Consider the following 18,445-nt stretch of genomic DNA (forward strand, 5'->3'; position numbering starts at 1 on the left):
TGTTTACCTTAATCACAACATTGCAACGAGAAGAAACAACACCATATGCAATACAAAATATCAACAAAGAAAAAATACAACAACTCAGCCTAGGCAGAGGTAACAAATGATACAAGAAATCATTTCTTGATGGGGTAGAGAAGGAGGCGGAGAGCAAGGAGGTGGAGATCAGGGAGGAAAAGAGGCGGGGGCATAGAGCACAACCTAATTGAACAAAGCCTAAACCCCATCGCTGAACCCAGCTTCGCCGAACATGAAACCAACCCGCCATCCCTCCTTGCGTTGCTAGCCTCCCCATCCCAACCAAGAGCGCTGCTGCTGCATTTAAGATCTGATCCAATGTTTTTGGCATGAATTATGTTCTCAAAAAAACTTAAGACACTAGTGCTTTGTCATAAGAATTAAGGAGATACTTACAAATGCATCTGCAATTGAACTTTTCTCCCCTGACAATACACCCTTTAGTGCCTCGGCATTATACTCTGGGCCTCCACCTCGCAAGTCATCCAGGGTACACCGAGGAATCCCAAAGTCCACTGCATAATCAGAGATTTGTTAGCAGATTGAAGTGGCAATATAACATCTGAAATTCCATCTTGGTAGCCTAAATGGCATATTTCCTTGAACGGAAAAAAAAAACAAAATTAAAAACTAGCGACAAGTTTCTCACATGGATCAAATGAGAATTTCTCAAACTTTTCTGGTGTAACATCAAGGATTAGCCTAGGTCCTATGTCAAATAACTTATGAGTAGTTTTGAAGATTATGTACGCTGAAACTTGTATATAAAAAAATTAGCTTATGGAAGTCAAAACTTTCCAACTACTAGACATCTTACCAAGGGGGCTCATCTCATCCAAGCCTTCTGAGTGAACAACTAATGCCTGTTTCATGCCAAATTGCTGCAATGCTTTAGCCATATTCAAATCCTATTCAATGAACCACAGAAACATGAAACAAGGTATTAAAAGATTATGCTTGTCAAAGAGTTGTTTAATGTGAATTACATGCAAAGCATAGTGATATAGAATTTATAAGCCATTCAATATATTTGCATTAAAGGATGACATTATAAAATAAAATAAACACCTTGTTTTCATTAGTTAAATTGGTTCCACGCAGCTAGATGGGTCCTTACAATTTACACTAAAATTACAGAAGACTGAGCTAGATGATAAAGAGTATCACAAGTCACAAATGAAAAAGCATTCAGATCTTTATTGTTTGTTCCTATGTGGACTTTATCTTTTTTGTTTTACAAACGGTTCCATCATCATTTATGTAAAAGCCTTAGATATGCTAGTCATATTTGCTAGTCACCATGAACATCATATGTAGACCACAATTCAACAAAACAGGTAGAAGTAAAGTTTAAAATTATAAAAATCTGACAAAAAACTTACCAAATCTTCTACATAGACACCCACAATAGCATATGGTACTCTTGATGGGTTTAACATAGGGCCCAATATATTAAATACAGTTTTTACTTTAAGCTTTTTCCTAACTGAGCAGACAACCTTCATTGTTGGATGATATGTTGGAGCCATCATAAATCCAATGCCTGCTTCTTTCACACAGCTTGAAACTCCCTGTTATCATGAGATAAATTGGCCATATGATAATTAGTTCAGTTACACTCTTACAAGATGAGAAGCTGTTGCTGACAAAGACGTTGACAAATTTGAAATTGGTTTAGCATCTTATTAATCTACCAGCTTATTCATCTAAAACAGAAATTTACAGCACCAACCTCAGGTTCCAGGTCGATAAATATCCCCAACTCTTCTAATACATCGGCACTTCCACATGCCGAAGAACTTGAACGATTTCCTTGCTTAAAGGGAAAAAAAATCAAGTTTAGCTCTAACAATTTACAATATGGGATCACATTCATGTCAAGTAATCAATAAAATTGATGCCACCTTTGCAATTTTGGCACCACAAGCTGCAACAAGTATTGAAGCTCCAATCGAAATGTTAACTGTGTTTGCTTCATCACCACCTGTTCCAACAATGTCCACTGCATCAAGTAAGCCCTCTACTTCTAAACTATGCTTGATCATCGCCCTCGCAAGCCCCACAATCTGTTTAACCACTAAAATCCACAAGTTATTTCTTTACTTATTTCCTTGAAACATACTCCCAAAAATTCTTCAGTATAGAACCTACAGCCTATCAAAATTTCTTAGAAAATAATCAATTGCATTGATAACACTTCTTTCTATCCAAACAGCATGGTAATAAGACTTTCAATAGTCTAAAATCCTGGCTAGACAAACTAAGTTAGCTAGTGTAAATAAATTCACATTGACATGAATAAAGGAACCTTACTTCCTCAAAAGTCTCTCCTTTGGCTCTCAGTAACACCAGAAAAGCACTAATCAAAGTGTCATCGACACCATTCAGCAAAAATAATTAGCTGCAGCTTGTGGTGCCAAAATTGCAAAGCCTCAAATCCTCGAAAGTCTCTCCTTTGGCTCTCAACGTCCATCAACATGAATAATAATAATATAGCTAATTATAATGTATGAAGATATAGAAGCTTGAAATGTTACCACATGAGATGCTAAATTCAACAAATTTCAATAACACATTTTCCTAAATTATAAAAATTTAGAATGAAGTTAATTGTGAGAGTAAAGTACCATTTCGAGACTCAAGGAAGCCATAATCAAACAAATGATCTCTACTGATTGAAACCCATTAAGTTCCTTTGTCGATTTTGATTGAAAAGGAAATTAGGGAAGAAAATGAAACCCCATAAATTGTTGTGTTTATGTTGTCCTTTTGGAATCCCTGGTAGAGATGGAATTGGAAGTCCTTGAAAGCCCTCTAATTCGCCATTCTTGTGGCTCTCTCACTCTTCATGCCTGGGCTTGTGGAATCTAGGCCCTCACTTGGTGCACACTCGGGGCTCTACAGTGGAACAGGTGTAGAATCGCGCCTGGTGGTGGCCCGCGAATGGAAGTCGGACTGGGTCGAAGGCACGCAAAGGTGGGCTCGCACTTGGGGTCACTTGGTTAGGGGGTTGGGTTCACGGGTGCCTGAGATTTGGAGCTTGGCTCGAAGAAAAAGGGTTGTGAGGATGGTGGTTAGGTGGTCGGAGCTGAGGATGATGGTGGTTACGGAAGTGGCGGCTAGGGAGCAGGGAAGAGAAAGAGTCGAGAAGGAGAATGGGAAAAAAGGTATCGGAGGGTAGGCTGGTTTTTTTTTATATTTTATTTCTATTACTTTACCACTTTTTACATAGTATATATAATAATACATTTTCAAAAGACTTATAATTACGTGTTGTGGAAAGTAGCTTTTGGTGTAGTGCGTCAGCATACAAGCTAACCAGACAAAAAGAAAACTGTAGAGGACTTACACTCTGAATGTTAAGGAATCACTTCGTGAGGATGGTGCTCCAGTCCTCATTTTTAATCCCACTAAAAGTTGTTGTCATCTTCTCTAGATGGGACGCTTGGTCCATGATGGCACCATAGAAGAGGAGGCACCCGCATCAGTAAAAATGGGAGGAACCAGTGTATGCAAGAATGGCTCTACCTCTACGACAGGACTAGATGCCAAAGGAGTCAGAGGAGACACCTCGAGAGGAACCTTCGTTATCAACTCAGGCTCAACCTTGGCCCTCTTATCCACTCAGACGGAAGGGCTAGTCTTGGTTGGAGTCGACCTTTGTTGGGTATGAACAAAGCCAAACATATCTGAACCTACAAAAGAAGATCAAATATTAGTGGGATATCAAATACAGACGAAACACACAGCAAAGATGATAAAAGTGTCGGACCTTCTGAATGAGATTTGGGTTTGAACATGGCTTCATCAAAATCTTCTGAAGCAAGCAGCGAGTGTACGGATGCACCCACCTCATCACCCTCTTGTCCAACCAGCATGGGCGAAGAGTGTACCTCCTCGACATGAATATGTCTCAGAGAGTCTATGGTGTTCATGGGCTCGGGACCATCTTCATCTGGAATGTTGGTGATAGTAGAAGGAAACAACCCGACCTTCCTAAGGTTCTCTGAAGTAAGGAGGGTCTTGACATTCTTCTCCTCAGGGGTCATGACAATCAATGCCTTAGCCCTAACAGTCATAGCCTGGGTCGGGAGCGGTCTATAAAAAGGCCTGACATGCCTAAACTTGGAGTAGTTGGCCTCTGCATCCGTAGTGAAGAAATAGTTGTCAGCATATCTAAACGCCTTGCTATTTCATGAGATCTCTTCCAAGAAGGGGTCAGTACCCTCGCTCTTATAATGGTGGAAGTGGAAGTACCTCGAGTTGTGCTGAGAAGGGTTCGTCTTCATATCAAATAAGTAATGGATCTCATGAGATACTAGAGCAACTCATTTTTTATGATGATAGATAAAGTACAATGTAGATAACACCACGATCGTGTTGGGAGCCAGCTGAGAGGGGCTAATACCAAAATAATCTGCCACACTCCAGAAATATGGATGAAAAGGAAGTAGGGCACCAGACTTGATGGCAGAATGTGTCCAGGTGCACATACCCAAAGGGGGGTCCTCAGCTCTATCATTTGGACCAGGGATAGTAATAGAAACGCCGGCGAGGTCAAAGGTCTTCCTTAAGTTCTTTATCTTCTCTTCAGTCATGTTAGAAGTAGCCCCTTGAACCAAACAACCTCATAATCAGCAAGGCGAGGCTTCTCAACCGGTTTCCATATGATCTCACTGGCAAAGGTGGCCCCAAAATCTGATGAATGGAACTCTTTTTGTCGTCTCTTCATCTGCTGCGCAGCTTGCGAGACTATCTTGCTCTTGGGAGAAGGGTGAACCACCTTAGGCCAGAACTTGTGAATAGAATGCTCCTGAGGATGAGTAGCCTGGCGATGAGAGCCCTCAGTATGTTCTCGCTAAGAAGAAGAGTGATGGGGAACCCGAATGGTATCCCGGTGCAAAGGGCGTTGCAAGGAGTCTCGCTGACCAGACAAACTCCACTGAGAAGAATGACTTTGCTGAGATGTGCCTTGAGAGCCATGGGGAGTACTATGCTGAGAAGAGATCTGAAAAGAGTTAGGCGAAGAGCCCTGAGTGATGTGCCTAGCAATATGAGGATTATCTTTGGAGGGCTACCGATTTGTCTGTTTTACTCTCGCCATTGGGCTATACATTTTCAAGAAATCTTCCTCACTGAACAGATATAAAGAGGAGCGAGGGAAAATCCTTTTTACCCTTTCCAAGAACTTCTGTGGAGTACGCTCGCTTACAGACTTATCTGACGAAGAGGAGCTAGACATCTGCAACTAAGGAAAAATAAAGAGTAAAGTTAGTATATCGACATAACGAAACTCCCTACCATGGACCAGATAGGCCAATAGCTAGGAGCATGTCTATTACTAAGGATCAAAAATGAGGAAATCTTAGAAGAAATCTATATAGGGGGTCGGCCCAGTGAGACTAAGCTCAGGAAGACCACCATAGGACTCCCCTAGACTTGGAAAAATCGATCAAAGTTTCAAAGTAGTGGTCAGTCTATAGGCATCTAAACCCTAAGCATCACGCAAAAAGAGTCAAGGAACAAGCAAATTTTTTATTAAGAATAGTTTTGATTCAAACAAGTCAATTATTTTGGATCAAAATAAAACAAAACAAGGAGACTCAGACATATTCATCAAAGATTCAAAGTATTTCTTCTAAATCTAAGCACATTTAAATTAAATGATGTGAAGATTAAGAGAAAATACTTACCCAAGTGAAGATCTACAGAGTTCAATGAAGAATTGGGGAAGTCACGCTTGGAGATCCCTACAGCTTAGGCACACAGAGCAGGGAATTGAGAAGTGAGTCCCCTACTTATAGCCTCTCAGGCTAACCATATTTTTAGGAATTCAAAATCCTTGAAAAATATCTGGTATTGTTAAAAATTCAAGTTCCTTGAAAAATATCTTATATTTTTAGGAATTCAAATTCCTTGAAAAATATTTTGTATTTTTAGGAATTAATATCCTTGAAAAATATATTATATTTTTAGGACTTCAAAACTCCTTGAAAAATATATTATATTTTTAGGACTTCAAAATTCCTTCAAAAAACATACTAGATTTTTAGGAAATTAATTTTCCTTGAAAATATAATTATTTTTAGGAATTACAATTATCCTTGAAAAATATGTGGCGAGAAAATTATCGATAGTAGATAAAAGTACTACGTAATGTTCCAAGGGGCTTTGCTTTTAGAGTACTGCTACGATATGTTTCTCGGGCCAGATCAAGTTTACCGTAATGTTGAACACATTACGATAAACTTGGGGGGAAAATGTTATCCCTCAAAAATCAAGAGATGACGTGGCGAATGAGAAAGCGGCATGTAGCATCACAATTCAAGGAAAATGACAAAGTATTGAAAAAAGACCGATGAGGAAAAAAGATAGGTCCAGGACCTATAAGGAAGTCGACCAGGCCAAAACCCCTGAGGGGTGGTTGGCCTGGCCCTAGCCCCTAGGGGTGGTTGGCCTGACATGCTCAAGAGCCATGGGTGGTCGGCCCACCCCATTCTTCATAGGGTGGTCGACCTAAACTCCAAAATACATTTCACTGGATAAAGTTCATGCTTGTTCAAGTTGAGATCAACATGCCTAGCACCCAGAAGATCAACAGGCCTAGCACCCAAGCTCTGAAGGGTCATCAGGCCTAGAACCTAAGTCTCATGGACCAACCGAGACTTAGCATTTTCCCAGAGGTTTCAATCGTGCATCGTCTACCATGATCCATAGAAACAACGAGAAGACCTACAATCTCATAATCATGGGAAGGTGGGCGCGTATCTCCACTACCCAATAATTGTGTACCAAACCACGATCCTAGTATTACTAATCATGAAACAGCCTCTAGGTACTATAAATAAAGGACCCAGGGCTTCATTGCAAAGGGATTGGATGAATATTTTGGAAGAAAATCTGGGAAAATTAGTAACGAATGAATACTTTTGTTCATTCCTGTAATTGTCTATTGAGTGATTCAATACTAAAGACTAACTGGATTAGGTTATTACTGTTCATCAGAACGTGGCCGAACAACTATAAAATTTCTATGTGTTTGTTTAAGATATTTGTACGTTGTCGTATATTATATTTATTTCATTCCAAAGATGTCGTATACTATGCATACGACCATTGGCCAATTTCATAGGTCAACACCTTCAAGGCCAAAGGAAGCATTTTTCACCTTTAAGCATAATTGATTGGAATTCAAACCTCAACCAATTGCTTATAATTTATTGACTTAACAATAAATTCTCCAATTGTCTAAAAGTATTATTATGCCATAGTATTTTTCCTAATGTATTTAATCCAAGACTTTTCTCCCATTAGGGTTTACCCCTTGTCCAAGACCAAGTTTTGCTTTGCAAAAAGACTGGATCATTCACAAAATCATCACAGCGACTATAACAAATCACGAATTGTCTCAATTTCACATAATATTATTAAGAATAATATTTCACAAAATATTTCACTGATTCGAACCGGCTACTAACGTATGTTCAAAACACGGGACGTCACAAAAAATAAAATGAGTCCTTTAGTTATATTTTGAGTACGGTTTTACTATGGCCTTGCGATATAAATCAAGTTGGTAAAGTATTTTTGTTTGATAAAATCATACGCGATTTCTAAGAATTAAAAAGGCTAAAGCCTACCAACTTCTACGCACATTTTAAAGGTGTTCCCACATGTACGCATGTTACATGCATGCTAAGTTTTACTTTTAAAGATATGCCATTTGATTAAGTGCGTGATTCTTGTTTGGCAAACATTAAGAACTCACTAGTAGACTTTAGATTATTCTTTTATGATTTTATGTGAAATTGTTGAATGTTTATAGTGTGGTGAAACATGTGCCACATGTGCATGGCCCATGCACATGTGGGGTATGTATGTTGAGCATGTGTAATCTTGCTTAATATGAAGCTGAACGTTTGATTATGATTCTAGGCTCGTTGTGAAGTACCCCACACTTTCTTTGATAATTCTAATTGATAATTAACTCAATTAATTAAGACTATCTAGATGATTTTATCCAAGGTACAATGGGGACCATGGGCCTATGAAATCAAGCTCCAATAAGTTATCATAAATCTAACAAATAAATTTACTAACTTATTAATTCCTCGGACTCCACTAAAGACTCGGAATTGCACTCTTGAATTCATAGAACGCTCTATAACTAATATAGATACACTATTAATTATCCATTGTTACAACCATAATTGTCACTCAATCCTCTATAGACGGTCTACAACGAGATGGGACTAAAATACCGTTTTACCTCTCATTGTATTTTATCCTTAAAATACTTAGTTCCTACAAAATGAGATTTCAGTAAACTAATTTAATTACTGAAATGAGATCTCTATCATTTAACACCTTGAACCAAACTAAAAGGAAACCATCATTTCACTTCTTCATCAGAAGCTATAGATGTTCATATCTATGATTTACACTCCCACTCAATTATACTACCGAGTTCCCAAGATGTAAGTATGGGCTAGTCCGTAGGGTAAGCTGGTAACGAACAAGTCAAAGAACTCAAATAATACAATCAGTTAGAATACTAACCACTTATAATCGAGATTGAATTGACCTATGGTCAACTATATGATATGACTAGAATAGATAATAACGGTATGTTTACTTGTCCTATCAATTGTAATTATCAGTCCTGTCCGATGTAACAAATACATCCAATCTTATCTACTTTGCTAATGTTCTGGAAAGAACATAACACTATAATGTGTAAGTATAACATATCATAGATTGGCAAGTCAGTGTAAATCTTGTGCGCTAACTAATCTTAGGACTAACTTATTTTGAACATATAATCATATTTATATTCCACTGTGATTACGTTACTATAAATACGATTAGCTATATGCTCAGGATTTAATAGAAGTTTATATTAAACAAATAATCATGAAAATAAAACATGTGAGCAAAGTGATTGACCAAGTCAAAAAATGATTTCTATTCTATTATTGATAATAAAATGAGATTACAAAGAATTTGGGTATTAATTAGGGCATCAAATTCCAACAAATTCCCACTTGCACTAATTGAAATCAATGCCTTAATTCTACTAATCTCATTTCTTTGATATGCTTGTCAAATGTAGCTTCTGGTAGTGTCTTTGTAAATGGATCTGCAAGATTGTCTTCAGTTGCAGTCTTCATAACCTTCACATCTCCCTTGGCCACATATTCTCAAATTATGTGACACTTCCTTTTTATATGCTTACTCCTCTTGTGACTACGAGGTTCTTTCGAGTGGGCTATCGCTCCTGTTTTGTCACAAAACAACACAAGCAGTTTATCCATTTCTGGAATAACACCAAGATCAGAATAGAACTTCTTTAGCTAGACTATTTCCTTCACTACTTCTGACGCGACTATGTACTCAGCCTCCCTGGTGGAATCTGATATTGCAGATTGTTTTACGCTTCTCCATATCACATCTCCACCCCCAAGAGTAAACACCATTCCAAAAGTAGACTTCCTATCATTGACATTAGTCTGAAAATCTGAATCGATGTAGCCTACAGGTTCAGAACACCACCCTTGTAGACTAACATATAATCCCTAGTCATCCTTAAATATTTCAGAATATGCTTGACTGATACCTGCTTACTACTCCCACTGCATAGCAGATATCTAGTCTAGTACATAACATGGCATACATCAGACTTCCAACTGCAGATGCGTAAGGAACTTTTCTCATTCCATCTTCCTCTTCAGGAGTCTGGGGAGACTGCTTCTTTGAAAGATGAATTCCATGGCGGGACGGTAGACGCCCTTTCTTGGAATTTTTCCTTGAGAAACATTCAAGCACTTTATCAATGTAAGCTGCTTGAGATAGAGCTAAGAGTATGTTCTTTCTATCCCTGATGATCTGGATACCTAGAACATAACTTGTTTTACCCCAATCCTTCATTTGGAATTGAGTGCTCAGCCAATTCTTCACATCTAATAATTTCTTAACATTGTTTCCAATGAGTAAGATATCATCTACATAAAGAATCAGGAATACCACTATTTGATTTGCCTTCAATTGGTAAACACGAGGATCATCAATATTTGTTCAAAGCCATAGGTTTTGATTATTTCATCAAACCTAAGATTCCAGGAACAAAAAGCTTGCTTAAGTCCATAGATGGACTTATTCAACTTGCAAACTTTTCCTTCTTGTCCAGCTACTTTAAATCTTTATGGTTGATCCATATAAATGACTTCATCAAGCATTCCATTAAGAAATGATGTCTTGACGTCCATTTTCCAGATCTCATAGTCAAGAGCAGCTGCTATGGATAGGAGGATACAAATGGTCTTGAGCATGGCTACCGAACTAAAAGTTTCCTCATAGTCCACGCCTTCTCTTTGGGTATAACCCTTTGCCACTAATCGATCTTTATAAGTCTTGATATTTCCATCAACACCTCATTTCTTCTTATAGATCCACTTGCACCCAATGGCCCTAAAGTCACTAGGTGCTTCCATAAGATCCCAGACGAAATTTGAGTACATGGACTCCATTTCCTATTTCATGGCTTTGAGCCATAGTTCCTTTTCAGGGCTAGCCATTGCCTATTTGAAAGACAATGGATCATCGTCACCAGTTTTACCAACCACCATATTGGTTTCACCATCCAAACCATAGCGAACTGGGTTCCTTGAAACCCTCCCACTACAACGAGGCTCTGTGACTGTTTGCTCAGGAACAGTGGTACTTTCATCATTTAAATTGACTTGCGTCGGTTGGACATGAAGAGTGGGAACTTCATCATTAACTCGCATTGATGACGATGGAACATTGGTTGGAGTCAATTCTTTAACCATCTTCTCTAAATCTACCTTGCTGCATGGTTTGAAGTTTTGGACATAGTCATTTTCCAGAAAAGTAGCATTCGTAGAAGTAAACACTTTCTTTTTTGAATGACTATAGAAAAGTCCACCCCCAAGTACTTTTAGGATAGCCAACAAACATGCAAACTTCAGTTCGCGGTTCTAGCTTTCCCTCCTTTTTCCTCAGGACATGGGCAGGACACTCCTAGATTCTATAATGGCATTGTTGACCCTTGTTTTGGTCAACTGACACGGAGTCATAACGCTTGATGTGGATAGATGTGTTGGAATGAATGTAATGACAAAAATAGTAAAGGACACAAGAAATTATAGTGGTTCGGCTCCAAGAATTGGTAATGACCTACGTCCACTTAAGCTATTATTGATAAGAGATCTCAAAGGAGTGATCAAAGAACTAGGGTTCTCTGAGTTTCACAAACCTGAGAGGGATAAGTCATACAATAGTAATACAATAGCTCTAATTCTCTCGTAAGTGTGTAATTTCAATTAAGAAAAAGCCAAAAGTCCCTTCCTTGAGCTATCTTTTTCTATTTATAGGCTCAAGGAGGATTACATGAATTTGTTACAGATATTCTCTCCTAATTAATTGGATAATCAGGAATCATTGGAGATAATCTCGAAAATGATTATGATCTCCACAAGATCATTTTGAAATATACGAAGTATGCGACCATGCTGGTCGTAAGGAATACTCAACTGCCACGCCAGGAAGGTCTTACTGGTCGATGTTCGAACAGAACTCTGCCAGGTGTCAGCCACGTGTTTAAAAACGCCTGCCACGTCATCCGTGCTTGTTCTTTGGATAACATTTGCCCCCCAAGTTTATTTATTATGACCAACAATAAATAAACTTTAAGGGAAACGACTCTTCGATTACCCCACCAAATCTGTCAGAGTAGTTCGTGCATCCTTGGGAAAAGTAACCTACCCCTGTCTAATCATGACCTTTCGGTTCCCAAGTAACCTATTGACGGCTATCACCCTTCCCCATGCTTCGAAAAGAGGAAACTGATGATTACTTCTTCTTTCATGCCACGGACAAAAAATATATATAGCCTTCTCTGAGTCTTCTTTTCCTTTTTACGCAAGTTATTTCTCCTTCAAGAAACCCTAAAATCAAAACCTTCATTCTCTCCAAAAAAACCATCTTTCAGCGTTTCAAGGAACCAGCCCTTCGTTCGTCTATGCTTGAAACTCCTTCAAACTTCCACGATCTTTGCCTTGGTAAGTTTCAGAACTTTTCTGCTTTCTATTTTTGTCGTGCATGCCTCTGTGAGTTAACTGTTAAGTGCTGGTGTTGTCTGTGTTCCTTGGTTGATATGCATGAAAGTAGGGGATTTATCGGGTGATACTAGATAGGATGATGTTTTCTTTTCCATTTAGGAGTTACGAGTTAGTTTGATAACCGAGATCATAAATTTAGGACGTAAAACCGAAGTAAAAATTTGATTTTTATGCTAGTTGAAAAACTGAGTTTTTCCCGCCCTTAAAGGAGTTGAAAAAGCTTTTTTCAAAAGCTTTTTACTTTCACTTTTTGATCTTCCTTTCAAACTGTTCGTGTGAAAAAATTAGTTTTTTGTTAGAATGCTATTGTATAAAAGTTTGAATTTTATACACGACCAGCGTTATTCTAACCGACTTTCTAGATTCTCCATCCTCACCTCCCCATTTTTCTGTTCGCTGATTTTAATGCCAGATTTGTGGGGATGTGAGCGGCCAATCGAAGATGACCTTCTTGCGTAACTTCTTGAAGGCGAAGAACAGTCGGCTCAGCGTGTTCACGAGATTCCATTCTCAAGACTTTCCTCTTCTAGACCTCAACCATCACCACCTAAAATGGCCCGCTCTAAATCTCCAGGAAAAAAGAAACCAAACCCTGAAAACAATCCAAATCCTCCTGCCCAGCCTGATTCGCAGGCTAGGGTTCCCTCGACCAGTGGTCAAGAAAACACTGCCCCAGACCTTCGCATTCAGATCAGGGCTCGCCCTCGGCATTCAAACCTTCTTGATGTCAAGTGGTATCTTTCTCCCCTCAGCCAGGTGACTCCCAAGATGCTTGCCAATTACCTTAGGAAGTATCCTCTCACTGGGGTCAATCTCAAGATCCCTACTGCCGACCAGAGGGCTAACTTGCCTGGGGGCGTCTACAGCACCTGGTCGAGGTACCATATAGAGGCGGGGGCTACCCTTCCTCTACATCCATTCTATCAGGGGGTGGCAAACTACTTCGGTGTTGCCCCCTTTCAAATTACTCCAAACGGATATAGAATGCTTGCTGCACTCTATATCCTTTACAAACTCAAAAAATGGCCAGAGCCTACTCCTCACGAGGTCAACTTCCTTTTTGACCTTAAGTCCAACCCTCAACAGTCCGGGACGGGCTTTTTTCATTTTTGTCACGAGGAAACAAACCGAATATTCCTGAGTGACACCACCCACATCTCCAACGTGGGGAAATATAACCAGGAGTATTTCCTCACGCCCGACATGACTATGAACAACTTGGCCTTCGCTCGAGGAGGTAAATGTCCTTTTCCACTGGTCGCTACTTTTTCTTAGAAAATTTCTTTGTACTTCTCTAAAGTATCTTGTGCCTTTCAGGACCATGGCTACGCCCAAACCCAACACCAGACATGGTGTTGAGGTCCAACGCGCTGGCCAGGATGACAGACGCTGAAAAAAGCGTTAAGTCTCTGGTCACCAATGAAAACTTGAGGTTGTCTGGCCTCCTAACCCCTCATCGGGAAACGAGGGAACCCGTGGTGGCAGATGCCACTGCCGAGGGGCATCCCGAGCAGCAACCCCCAGTGTCCCCTCCTCGAAGGAGACCGACTGGGGTTACGATCAGGGAACCGACTGGCGCCCCCTCAGCAGAAAGGCCTTCTGCCCCCCAAGGGAAGGGGAAACAAAAGGCAGCAGAAGTTGTCGTAGACTTGGATGAGCCTTCGGACAAAAACGGTACTGTTATTTCTCTTTTAAATAGCTTGCCAATTCCCTGCCACTTATTTGACGGGGACGACAATTTTACGTATACTCCAAATCTAGGGCCAGACTTCTTCGTGTTAGAGAGTGAGTGTATGAGTAGTAGAGTCAGTAGTGTAGCGACAAGTAGTAGTAGCTCAGGTATTGGACTTTGTGATTTTCCTTACTTCTTTTCTGATGTACCGTAATTTGTCATCTATTTTTGTCTTACTATCTGCATTCTTATATTTTTCTGCAGAAATGGCCTCCCCCAATGTTTTCGACTTATACCAGACTCAGGAGGAGGAGGAAGTTCCCCTGGTCCAATGGAGGAAATCGGCCAGGAGACACGATGGCGAGTCTAGCCAAGTACCCTCGGCCAAGAAGGGTCAAGCAACTGTTCCTTCAAAGGATGGGCCCTCTGGCCAACCTTCTGCTCAACCACCTGCTCCTGCTGAGAAGGAGGCCCCGCCTGTCGCCACAAATCCTTCGCCTACGGCTCAAAAAGAACAGGCCCAGCAAACCAAACTTCCTGGGGCCAGACTCTCGAACCGTTCCCTGCAATCAGCTAAGGATCGTCTTGCTCATATCCTGAAGCATGGCTGTTGCAGGGAGGCAATGGCCGAGGCTGAGAACATGGGGGTCAATCAGATCCTCAACAGGGCTCTTAATGAAGTGGCCTGTGTAAGCACTCTTTCTCTTTTTGCGATTTTGGTTTTTATTTTTCCTTCTTGTAATATAGCCTAACTCTTATTCTTTGACTGCAGGCCATGCTGACAATGACCACTGCTCGTATTCGCGCTAGTGCCAACATCGAGCAGTCTTGGGCGAAGGTCATCGAGGAGCTTCAAGCCGTAGAGGCTAGGAATGCTGGGGAGTTAGAGGTGGTCACCCAGCTGAAGGATGCCTTGGTGGTGGAGCTGGAAGAGAAGCAAGCTTCGATGGAAACTCTCAGGAAGCAGAGGGATGATTACCAGGAGTCCACCCGAATCCAATGGCGTGAAGTCAAAGAACTTAGGGAGGAGAATCTCGCTAAGGACGTGACCATTGCTGTTCTTAAAAGCCAGGTGGATCAGCTTAAGATCACCAATGCCAAGGACCTGGAGAGGTATAAGAATGTGACACTTCGGTGTTTCTACGATTTTTGGAAACACAACCAAAGTGCTGATTTCAGTTACATCCCAGAGGATGCTAGGAAGGCTGAGATGGCCCGCTGTACTACTCGGTTAGCTGCCGAAGAGAGAGCTAGGGTCCCTACTTTCCCAAGCATTCAGCCAGCCGTCGGAGTGGAGGGAGGAAAAGCTGGAGGGGACGTGGTCGATCAAAATGCTCCAACGGATCCTCCTGCTCCTCAAGCTCTTTAGAGTTTTTTTTTCTTTTGCTTTTCTTTAATTACACGACCTACGGGTTGTGATGTAAAGAAAGATTTCTTTTTAATTTTGCTGTATGGGCAGCATATTTTCCTTTTACCTTTGAACAATTACATCCAAGCAGTACTGCTTCCGGTGTAAAAGAATTCCCTTTGATATTATAATATTTATGCTTATTATAACATATGTTCGCATGACCGAACTTAGCATAGTACTTTGGCTTGATTTAACAAAATATAAATTTTTAAAAATACTCTAAGTATCGTAGCATGCTTTCACTTATTTTGTTCATGTGTTTACATACCTCTTGGTATGCTTTGCTATCGATGTACCTTATATGCCCCCTAAGTGACTGAGGAGCTTTAGGTCCTTGGTCACTTGCCTTGACCACGACCTATACGAACATTATTTCTCGGTATAAAATGCAACACTTATAATACAGCAAAACAACACACGTAAAGAACAAATACTTGTAAAAAAAATTTACAAAGGTTGGCAAGAATGACTGGCTGCGCACAGTCCCTTATAATTCTCGTATTAAAATGGACTAAACATGTCTTTACGAGTGATCTTTTAAAAAGATCTTACACTTATAAGCGATTAGTCATACAACATGACTAACCCTTTTTCAAAACTTGTAAAAAGTAAAAATTAATGCAAGCCATTCCTTTAAGAAGGACTGTTTATTGATAATACTTGCGCAGGTGTTCTCCATTCCAATAGCGTGGAACGAGATCTCCATTTAAGCGTGCAAGTTTGTATGTGCCTAGATGAAGGACTTCTTCAATCTAGTAAGGTCCTTCCTAGTTTGGTCCGAGTACTCCAGCAGCTGGGTCGCGGGTGTTTAAGAAAACTCGTTGAAGTACTAGGTCCCCAACGTTGAACTTTCTTTCTTTTACTTTTGATTTAAAATACTGAGCGACTTTTTGCTGGTACACAGCTACTCGGAGTTGGGCTTTTTCTCGTTTCTCCTTAAGCGAGTCTAGGGACTCCATCAACAGTTGGCTATTCTGGTCTTGGTCGTATGTGATTCTTTGATGTGAGGGCAGATCTAACTCAACTGGCAGCATAGCCTAATACCCGTATGCTAAGGAAAACGGGGTATGACCTGTTGCAGTTTGATGAGAAGTTCTATACAACCAGAGTACTTTGGGCAGTTGTTCCGGCCATGCTCCTTTAGCTTCTTTGAGCCTTTTCTTCAGGGTATCCTTAAGTGTTTTATTCACTGCTTCGACTTGCCCATTTGCTTGTGGATGCGGGACTGAGGAAAAGCTTTTGATGATTCCATGCCTTTCGCAGAAGTCTGTGAATAGGTCGCTGTCAAACTGGGTGCCGTTGTCTAAGACAATCTTCCGAGGCAATCCATACCGACAAACAATGTTCTTGATGACAAAGACAAGAACTTTCTTTGTCGTTATTGTAGCGAGTGGCTCAGCTTCGGCCCATTTGGTGAAGTAGTCAACTGCTACAACTGTGTATTTTACTCCACCTTTTCCCGTTGGCAAGGATCCAATTAAATCGATACCCCATATTGCGAAAGGCCATGGACTTTGCATTTGCTTTAATTCGTTAGGAGTTGCGCGTGGGATCTTGGAAAATCTCTGACACTTATCACATTTTTGCACAAACTCCATTGAGTCTTCGTTCATAGTCGGCCAGAAATAGCCCTGCCTCATAATCTTTTTCGATAGGCTCTGCCCCACAGCGTGATCCCCACAGAAGCCTTCATGTACTTCCTTCATCAGCTCTTTAGCCTTTTCTGGTGTAATACATCTGAGCAGTGGCATGGAGTATCCTCTTCGGTATAGAATACCATCAACCAATATGTACCTAGCAGCCTGTCTCTGAAGAGTCCTGGCTTTGTTTCTATCTGCTGGTAGTACACAATTCGTGAGATACACTAAGTATGGTTCCATCCATGTATCTTCTATCCGAATTTCCATACTTGTTTCATCTGCTCGTATGCTCGGCTCACGCAGTCGTTCCACTAGCACTATATTTAAAGTGTCAGCATCTTTCGCACTCGCGAGTTTGGCTAAGGCATCTGCGTTTGAATTCTGATCTCGGGGTATTTGGTGGAGGGTATACTTCTCAAATTGCGCCAACAGATCTTTGGTTTTGTTCAGGTAGGCCACCATTTTCAGGCCCCGTGCTTGATACTCCCCTAAGACTTAATTCACTACCAGCTGTGAATCACTGTAAATATCCAGCACTTTTATACTCATGTCTTTGGCCAACCTTAGCCTAGTGAGGAGTGCTTCATACTCGGCTTCATTGTTTGATGCAGTGAAATCAAACCTAATAGCGCAGTGAAATCGATGCCTTTCTGGCGTTATCAATATCACTCCTGCTCATGCGCGAGATTCGTAAGACGATCCGTCTGTGAATAACTTCCACGAAGGAGCTTCAACTTGGGGCTCAGGCGCACTAGGTTTTTTGCACTGCTCGTTGTCTGGGAGCTCAATGAATTCGGCGATAAGATCAGCCAAGACTTGTCCCTTTACTGCTGCTCGCGGTGAATATGTGATATCGAATTGCCCAAGTTCGACTGCCCATTTTAACAAACGTCCAGCCACCTCCAGTTTTTGCAGAACTTGCCGAAAGAGCTGGTCAGTTAAGACTATGATGGGATGGGCTTGGAAGTAAGGACGTAACTTCCTTGAGGCCAAAATTAAGCAATACGCTAATCTTTCGATGGGAGGATGCCTTAATTCGGCACTGATTAACCTCTTGCTAACATAATAAACTGCCTTTTGTATGCCTTCTTCCTCTCGTACTAGCACCGCACTAGCAGCATATTCGGTGATCGCCAGGTAAATGAACAAAGTTTCTCCATCTATAGGCTTTGATAGAATAGGAGGCTGTGCCATGTGGGCTTTTAAGGCTTGGAAAGCCTGTTCGCAGTCTCCAGTCCACTCGATCTTCTTGTTGCCTCTAAGTAGATTAAAGAAAGGGACTCATTTATCTGTCGACTTTGAAATAAATCTACTGAGTGCGGCAATCCTTCCAGTTAAACTTTGCACATCCTTGATTTTCACTGGCGATTTCATGTCGATCAGGGCTTTGATCTTCTCGGGGTTGGCTTCGATTCCTCTTGAATTAACAATGAACCCAAAAAATTTCCCTGATCCTACTCCGAAGGAACATTTGAGAGGATTTAGCTTCATCTGATATTTGTTCAAAACATCGAAACACTCCTGTAAATCCTTCACATGCCCTTCTGCCTTTTTTGACTTT

The 18,445-nt window shown here is 40.7% G+C and overlaps 1 protein-coding gene and 1 long non-coding RNA gene across 2 annotated transcripts; both read right to left on the reverse strand.

Moving 5' to 3' along the window:
• Window positions 1-216: 216 nt before the first annotated feature.
• Window positions 217-817, reverse strand: LOC133821036 (uncharacterized). The gene is made up of 3 exons (XR_009887278.1): window positions 671-817; window positions 418-536; window positions 217-331 (listed from the first exon to the last, which is right to left on the reverse strand). It is a non-coding gene; the product is annotated as an uncharacterized LOC133821036 (long non-coding RNA).
• Window positions 818-1,216: 399 nt separating this feature from the next.
• LOC133823666 (anthranilate phosphoribosyltransferase, chloroplastic-like) lies at window positions 1,217-2,412 on the reverse strand (the record flags this gene model as incomplete). Its single annotated transcript, XM_062256520.1, has 4 exons — window positions 1,217-1,592; window positions 1,754-1,837; window positions 1,926-2,087; window positions 2,335-2,412. Coding segments are annotated over 4 exons (570 nt in total), but the record flags the coding sequence as incomplete, so codon positions are not given.
• Between the last annotated feature and the right edge of the window lie 16,033 nt (window positions 2,413-18,445).

This window comes from Humulus lupulus, chromosome 1 (assembly GCF_963169125.1).
Source record: "Humulus lupulus chromosome 1, drHumLupu1.1, whole genome shotgun sequence".
Taxonomy (NCBI): Eukaryota; Viridiplantae; Streptophyta; class Magnoliopsida; order Rosales; family Cannabaceae; genus Humulus; species Humulus lupulus.